General features: G+C 34.4%; 1 protein-coding gene across 2 annotated transcripts; it reads left to right on the top strand.

The window, feature by feature from the left end:
• Positions 1-509: 509 nt before the first annotated feature.
• RPA2 (replicon protein A2) lies at positions 510-7,760 on the top strand. Of its 2 annotated transcripts, none has more exons than XM_022037889.2 (10): positions 510-789; positions 1,176-1,286; positions 2,070-2,170; positions 2,375-2,416; positions 2,523-2,600; positions 6,595-6,673; positions 6,779-6,862; positions 6,943-7,022; positions 7,284-7,352; positions 7,447-7,760. In XM_022037889.2, exons 1-10 carry the CDS (start codon positions 685-687, stop codon positions 7,526-7,528), a joined length of 831 nt encoding a protein of 276 aa, XP_021893581.2. In that variant the 5' UTR covers positions 510-684; the 3' UTR covers positions 7,529-7,760. The 2 variants fall into 2 exon arrangements, with proteins under 2 accessions (XP_021893581.2, XP_088063789.1); XM_088207663.1 differs by having other exon boundaries at positions 541-789; positions 6,776-6,862.
• The last annotated feature ends 765 nt before the right edge of the window (positions 7,761-8,525 follow it).

Below are 8,525 nucleotides of genomic sequence, written 5' to 3'. Positions count from 1 at the left end.
TTAAATAAATAAATATTGATAAAATATTTTATTTTTCTTAGTATCAAAGAGTTAATGAATAAATAAAAATTAATTGGAGGATTTAGTAAACATTTTGAGTGGTCGTAATTTGTATTATGAGTTCTAAAAATGTTATTAAAATAATTATCCATTAAAAATACTTTTAATAAAAAATTGTATAGTTTTTGACATAAATTAATGTACAAAGTGTTATCATTTAAAAAAATATAAATTATAGATTTAGTAAAATTGATATATGAGATTTTAAGTGTAAATTTTTATTAAAAAGTAATTATTTTCTAATCAATTTTCAACAATTTGTAAGGTTTGTATCTAATTTATAAAAAATATATATAGGTTTTAGGTTTTTTAAAAAAAAAACTATTTACTTTACTTTTTCGATTAAAAAATATTTATAAAACGCAAAAATAAAAGGAAAAGCTACCCCATACGAAGTTTTCACGACAAGATCTGGGATATAATAGAGGAGCACTCCTCTCAAACTTCCCAGTTCTTTAATTTTTGATTGGCCCCATCCTAAATCGAGCAACAGGCGGGAAAACTCGAGAAAATTGGCGGGAAGCCCTTCATTTTCACCCAGCGTCGTATACATACTGCATTAGCAATGTGTCAAGAGTTCATTTTGAATATTTTCCTTTCATAATCTCTCTAGGGTTTTAAGAAATGTTCTCAAGCAGCCAATTCGAAGCCGGTAATGCCTTTTCAGGCGGCGGATTCATGCCATCTCAGTTCTCTCAGCTTTTGGATTCCACTCCTTCCCCGGCAAAGGTCAGTCATATTTAATATAATTGTACTTTTCCTTTTACCTACCGGGAAATTGTACAAATATATATGAGAGAGAAGTGAGTTTGTTTTCGTTTATTGCTTAATTCGAGTCGAGAATCGTTATTGAGCTCGTAAAACAATCATATCGGTGTATTTGCTGCTAAAGTTCAATGCTATTCCTTCTTTTCCGCGAGGTTGATGATATGGTTAAATTTGAATGTTCTCTCGTGTTCGTCCTTTTCTCTCCCTTTCCTGTTTCTTCGATAATGTTGGACGTGTCATGTTTCTGGTATTCTATGTTAATTGCGAGAAGAATACAAGATAGAAGCGGTATTGGTGACCAAACGAGAGCTAAGCTTTGACTTTGTTTTGCATTTTTATGGATGCAGAATCGTGATTCACAGGGCCTGATCCCGGTGACTGTGAAGCAGATAAGTGAAGCTTCTCATTCTGCTAGCGAGAAATCAAGCTTTGTTATCAACGGAGTCGAAGTTACCAACGTAATAGTTCTCGATTCTTTTACAGTTTTGCTATTCTGATTTGAAGATTAATTAATTCTTAGTTTCTTTTACATTTTTTTTTTTATGTTGCAAAACATGATGAGCATATGCATAAGTCAATATGATCTATAATGGTGCATGTTCATACTTCTTAGCATTTAAAATGCATGCTTATTATAGGCATTTGGGCTGAAATTTTACTCATTATATGTTCCATTTTTCCTGCATTTCAATAATTTTTCTAATGGTTCATTTTGTTTTGTCATATATTTTCTTTTGTTAAGTTCACTGTTTAATAATTTACCACAATGAAGTTTGGCGCAATATTTCCTCAAGGAAGTATCTGCAAAGTGATTTGCTTTCAGAAACTGAGGTTCATTCTTGTACCAAATGTGACGCCAATGTTTATAGGTTTGCCTGATATTACATCCATCAAGATAAAGCCTCTTGAGAAGTTGTGATTACATTGCATTTCCTCCAAGGATGGATGTAGAATTTGTATCTATATATACACAGATGTCTTCAAGTTGTAACATTGTAAATGAAAATGAACTTAAGAAAAAAAACAAAAGAAGCACATACTTCTGGATTTTATTTAATTGTTCTTGTAACGGTGACTTTTGCTATTTATTTTTGCACATTTAATGGGGTCAAAACAAAAAGGAAATATAAAAAAATTTTCTTGAAGTAGTTGCTCCATTCCCCCCACTGTAGCTCTATTCTTGATTACCTCTCCGCCGTTTAACTTTTTAATGGGCCATTTGAAATATTTTCTTGGTTCAGGTTACGCTGGTTGGGATGGTATTTGACAAGGATGATAAGAAGTTTACTGAAGTTAGTTTTACTTTGGATGATGGGACAGGAAGGATTGAATGTCGAAGATGGTAATATTTGTATATGTATATAAATGCAACTACATATGATAATGATGGTCATAATTCCTAAATGGCTCCTTTCTTCTTGTTTTTTATTTAAAATGTATGTTGATTTTGATATGAAATCTAAAAATAGTTTTAGATATGTGAGCTGAATAATGCGTTTTGTTTTTCTCATGTCTAAATTTTAGTCTTCCAAGTTTTGATTAACAGGGTGAATGAAGCTTTTGAAACGAATGAAATGGAGATTATACAGTAAGTTGGCTGCTCTTTGCATTAACACATTTTTGCAAGATTCTCAGATGTAAAACTGTAACAATCAGAGGTTTCTATTAACATTCTTCAATTTATGGTGAAACAGAGATGGCATGTATGTTCGCCTTAACGGGCACTTGAAAAGTTTTCAGGGCAAAAAGCAACTAGTTGTATTCTCTGTGAGGTATTTCTGTGGACTTTTTACTGAAGCACAGTGATATTTCCTTATGAAAAACAAATCATACATGTTGAAATTCATTTAAAATGTTTTGATACATTAGATGTTGGTTATGCGTAGTATTTCTAGGTTGCTTATATCTATGAATCTCATGATAGTTCATGATATACTATAACTAGTATATGTTATGGTGATTCATGTATTTAGGTGCACATTACATTTAACTTATTTTTATCCTGTTGGAACATCACATGCCGCTGTTCTATTGCCATCGTGACTGGGAGATACATGTTAATTATGTTTTGTTATTGTGATTGATTTCAGTGAGAAGTAAACTCTTAGCAATGTTAGGCCAACTCGAAGCAAGTCGAGGAATGTGAGGCTGTTAAACAATAATTGCAATGGTTATTGTTATATGTACTAGTCTATGTATGGATTGTGCAAGAGTAAATGTGTTAACTATGTGAGGAAATGTCAATTAGTGGTCTATTGATGTCAGACAACAGGGGTAATCTAACTACGGAGGGGTAAGGTTAAAGCTTCAAATTGCACCTGGACATTTTTGAATCACCCAAATGGATTGGGAATTAGGGTTTAATAAGTAGGAGTGCTGCAGATCAAACTGAAGAAGAAGGTTGATAGCATCAAGCAAAATAAATTAATTGAAGAATATTCTCTTAGTATAACTCTTCTCTATTTATCACGAAAGGCATTACAGTATTTTTAGGCTTGAATTCAGTCATAATTTAATTATGATTGGAAATCCTCTTAGAAACTTCAAAAAATTAGAACATTGAATAGAAAACTGCTGTAAAAGAATTAGAACGACAAATAAAATTCTAATGCTGCTTAAATTATAGTAATAGAAAAAAATTTAAATTAAAACTACTCCCACATCTGCTACCAGAACCATGCTTCATCACTAGTGGGTGCCGAAGCATAAATGGAGATGGGTCTCTCAGCTACTGTTGGGAAGACATCTCTCAGTTGCAGAGTGCATACCTATCTTGTTGGAGCCAATCTTATGTGGCTTCTTAGTAGCTATTTTGGCCATTAATGAGTCTGCAATATACCTTCAGGTATTTGATGAATACTTTGGATGGTTGTTCGCTCTGTTCTCATTGTTTTAATCCTTGCATTTACAATGGGTTTTCATGGCTACAATGGAGCAAGTAACTATCAGTGGCCATAAACATGTAGTCAAGGGTGAGTTTAAGACATTCAGAGTAATAGATTTAGCTTTCTCTCCGCAATATCAAGTAGGTGGTAGAACTAGTTCATTGTGCAATTCCAGTTTCTCAAATTTGCTGCTATTTTGTAAATATGCTTTATAGGGTTATGCAATCTTGCTGCTGAGGGGAATATTGATTTCTTAGAGCATTTCTACGATTTTGAATTTTCTAGAACTTTCAGAAAATCTGTGAGCAGTTTACTTTTAAATAAAACAAAATTATGGTGATTGCTAGAGCATTTGGAAGGTCTTAGGAAGATAACTAGAAAAATAACACCTTTTGATAAGGTTTATTAGAGAAGGAAGAAAACATTGTGTAATTAGTAGATATGTTGAACGTGTAGTATTACATGTGTTGCTTATGAGTTTATTAGATAGGTGTATGTGCTGCATAACGGTGTTATTTGTAGGTTTTTATGTTGTATTTTTATGAAGCATTGCGAGTGTTAGTAGGAGAAAATTTTTGAGAAACAGATGGATAGTTTTGCTGTCCTGGAAAATAACTTCCAGAAGCTGCTTTTCTTGATTTATCTGTCTATGTGCTGTATTGATGAGCAGTGGGATGTGTAGTAGAGGGAAGAACGGGTATGGCTAGGATAATGAATATGGGCGGATATGATTTGTTATGAGAATTCTGGAAAATAACTTCCAGCATAATTTCTTCTCTTTGTATCAAAAGACCAAACTATCTTTGTTGGCAGATTATGAAGGAAGAATTATTTTACAAATTTTGAGTACTTTTCTTAATCAAGAGATCATTGGCTTCCCTCTCACGAGCTCATACTATTGACAAAATCCTATAATGAGATCTGTAAATTGGAATTGTAATAATTTGGTGTCAAAGTCAATCGCTATGGAGGAATTGCATTCAATGTTTCAAAATTTCTGCAGACTTATTAGAAGATAGAGAACAAGATACATTAGTTTAAATTTTTAGTGGGAAGATTGGAGGAATTATCAGCCAGAAGCACCCTGCTGAAGGAAGTAGCCAAGTGGACCACCATCAGTCATGCTGCATGGGGATTGCTGAATCCACAGAGTGCTTATCTGCTTGAGGAAGAAAAACGGAAGCTGACCTCTCCATGTGCACCGCACAACCCTGTGCATGCTCTCTGTTTACTCAATGCGAACCTGTAGTGGCTGTGAACCTCCAGCATACTGAGTGCCTCTTTCTGCCTTGTTGCACCAAACTGGATTTTTACTGTTTTGATGGTTTTGGAGATCCTTTTTCTTGGATAGGTAGATGTGAGCATTTTTTCAGACATCAACAAACTGTAGAGGAGAAAGAAGTTTTATTGGCTTCATTTCCTTTAGACGGTGAGGCAAAATTGTGGTTCCTTAAATTGGAAAGAGAGATCTTTTTTTTTTTCCTGGGCATAATTAAAAAATTTCTGTCCTCTTCCATTTGGTCTGCCTATCTGAAGCAACATATTGAGAAAATTAAACAAGTTAAAACATAACGAAACAGGGGGAGAATATCAGCTGCAGTTCGAACTCCACTGGATGCAAGCAATTTCCTTAACTTTTGAACTAGAAGTCGAATTTTTTTTTAGTGGTTTAAAGGACTTTATCACGGTGGAAGCGAAATTACCGAGTCCCATCGATTTGACAGCTGCCATGAGTTTGGCCTGCACGTATGAACAGCGAACTGGTCTCTCCAAGGCATCTTTACTGCATTATTTCCTGCCACAGCCACCACCATATTTCCGTTCCGGACATCATCCAGATCCACTTGCCACTGCAATGCAGAAGCTGTCCATTCGGGAGATACCATTGACAAGCGCAAGGATTGTGTTATAATTGTGATAAAAATTTGAACCAGGTTATTGCTTTAAAAAGTTGTTCTGGTTAGAAGTGGAAGACTGTAGTTCTGGCAATGAAGAAAATTCTGAAATTCCAGCACTGCCATAATAAAAAAATGCTGCAATGGCAGTTAAGCGCCATTTCAAGGGGAGAAGTGATATTAGGAACAAAAGTAGAAAAACAACGCCCTTTGGTAAGTTGTATTAAAGAAGGAAGAAATTACGTAATTAGTAAATAGTTGTATGTGGTATTATATAAGTTTATGAGTATTAGATAGGTGTATGTGCTGCATAATGATGCTATTTGTAGATTTATATGTTGTACTTTTATGAAGTATTGTGAGTGTTAGTAGGAGAAATATTGGAGAAATAGATGGGTAGTTATTCTGCCCTGGAAAATAACTTCTAGAAACTGCTTTTCTTGTTTTATGTCTATGTGCTATATTGGTGAGCAGGAGGATGTGTAATGGAGAGAAAAAAGGGTAAGGCTAGGATAATGAATATGGGTAGTTATGAGAAATTATGAGAATTTTGGAAAATAACTTCCAGAATAACTTTTTCTCCTTGTATTAAAAGACCAAACTATCTTCACTGACAGATCAAGAAGAAAGAATTATTTGACAAGTTTTGAGTACTTGTCTTATTTAAGAGATCGTTGAATTCTCTCTTAATGATTCCATACTATTAACAAAAATCAGAGATTGTCGAGTTTTCTCTTAATGATTCTATGCTATTATCAAAATCCCATAAGATTCATAATCGGTACCATAGTAGGTGGTCTTATTTTGCAGCAGCGATATAGGTTCATTTTCTCATAGAGATTAGGACATGGTTTTTTTTTGTTAATGCATTATCAGAAACTGAAATTTGTTTCAGATCGGATGCATTTAGCTTCTCTTCTTATTTTAACTTATGTTAATACATGACAAAGGTGTCCTATCACATCTTGGATTTAATGTTTTTTCAGGCCTTTAACAAACTTTGACGAGGTTACATTCCACTATATTGAATGTGTTCACTTTTATTTGCGAAATTCTAAATCACAGGTTACTTTCATCACAAGATATACTTTCATTCATTCAGTATAAATTGTTAAGTGATGATGTGTGCATGTTCTAACTCGTGGTGTATTTCCTCTCTAAATGAAGCAGCAAGCTGGTTCCCTAACTCAATCTCAAATGAAAGATTCAGCAATGGATACTCCCACACGGAACCAGACAAACCCATCAAACCATGTAGGAGATACAACTGCTTTCTTCCTTTTGAATTTCATTATAGCATGGAGTTGCATTACATTGCAGTTTTTATTTGGTAGGTCTCTGCACAATTTAGTATTGATGGGCGCAAGAGCTTGGATGAATTGGTACTTGACTATTTGAAGCAGCCTTCGAGCATGTGAGTTACATATTAGAAGATCTTGTCTTTTTCTGCATGGATGGTTGACCTTTTACTTTTTGATGTTTCTGTTGTGGCCTTATTTTGTACAGAATGGTAGGACTACTGGATATTGTGTAGATAGCATGCCATGGAGCTTACAAGTTATCTGAATTTTGAATTTTGAATGTTGTTATCCATTTTACTAGACTTGGTATACTATTTTGATGTTTGGTTTTTAAAGTAAAGGAAGTGATGAGTTCATATGTTGGTTATCTGCAGGGAGCGGCAACAGGGAATACACCTTGATGAAATTTCTAAACAGTTGAAAATTCCAACGCAGAAACTACAGTACTCTCGTCCTCAAACTCTCTTTTGTGTTTGTATTGCATATGATGTGGCTAGGTAATTGATTTTTTTTTTTTTTTGTTCTTGGCTATGGCAGAGATTGTATCCATTCTCTTGAAACTGATGGAATGATTTACTCAACAATCGATCAATTTCACTACAAGCATGTTGAAGCTTGATAATCACAGTGGATATATGGGCTCCTGGGTGTTGTGAAATACTCCAGTCAGAACTGGCGTCACTTCTTTTTCTTTCTCTTGAGACAGGATAAAGTGTGTATATATTTTTGCTTGCTTAATTTTGGTATTTTAATCTAAATGCTGTCTGGTTGAATTAGAAAGGAATGACTTTTGAGAGTGAGTGATTCAGTCAGTGTTCAGAAATACGAGCCTCAAGTATTTAGTTTGCCTCCGTTGCATCTTTTAGCTGCTAGATTGATACTAATTTAAGTCCAAATTAGTTGGACTCGAACATGGTTCGTCCTATAGGTATCCATTCTTCAAATTAGTCTTGAATCTTACAATATGGCATGTTTCAAATCCTCCCATAATTTATTATGCATGTTTTCATTATTCACTCTCTTAATAGTTGCTACACAATATGGCATTTTTCAAGAGATTAGTCTGGTTTTTACAACATGTCCGGTTTCAGCTTTGAAGAGAACCAAACTGTCAGTGCGGGTGACTGAGAAGTTGCAAGACCCAGCTTGGCGCATTTATTGACATGAAGAGGACTATACTGTTTTGTTTAAACAGATCACAAAATAGATATTATCTTGGAAATAGTGCAAAAATTCTCGACAGGTTTAGTGGTGTTGAATTTGCTAGAAGTGATTGATATTGATGGACAAGTGATTGCTATTTGAAGTTGTCAACAATGGGTTTTCTTCCTCCTGCAGCCTGTGGGGTAGAAGATGGTTCATTCTATTGATGCACCATCATAAATGTAATCCTAAAATTTTGTGGACCACAAGTAAAGTTTACTGATTTGAGTTAAAAGGGTTCTCGTTTTGTGGAGACAAAATAAAGACCCAGCAGGTTTGAGTCAAACGGACTGTCAGTGGAATTGCAATTCGCGAATGCAAACACGTGACTTCAAATGTAAAGAAATCTCTGTTGAATCCATGAAAATTCTTCGTTGGGTGAATAAAATATAAATCAAAATAGGATAAAAGAA

This window comes from Carica papaya, chromosome 7 (assembly GCF_054855325.1).
Source record: "Carica papaya isolate Zhongbai chromosome 7, ASM5485532v1, whole genome shotgun sequence".
Taxonomy (NCBI): Eukaryota; Viridiplantae; Streptophyta; class Magnoliopsida; order Brassicales; family Caricaceae; genus Carica; species Carica papaya.
The sequence above is the reverse complement of the archived record's forward strand: the minus strand, read 5'-3'. Positions and strand labels throughout refer to the sequence as shown.

Bases quoted from the DNA above. Each gene is read 5' to 3' on its own strand.
- RPA2 (XM_088207663.1), top strand. From the start codon at position 685: ATGTTCTCAAGCAGCCAATTCGAAGCCGGTAATGCCTTTTCAGGCGGC. The intron at 2,171-2,374 runs GTAATATTTGTA...TTTGATTAACAG, and splicing joins AGGATTGAATGTCGAAGATG to GGTGAATGAAGCTTTTGAAA. The intron at 2,601-6,594 runs GTATTTCTGTGG...ATGTTTTTTCAG, and splicing joins CTAGTTGTATTCTCTGTGAG to GCCTTTAACAAACTTTGACG.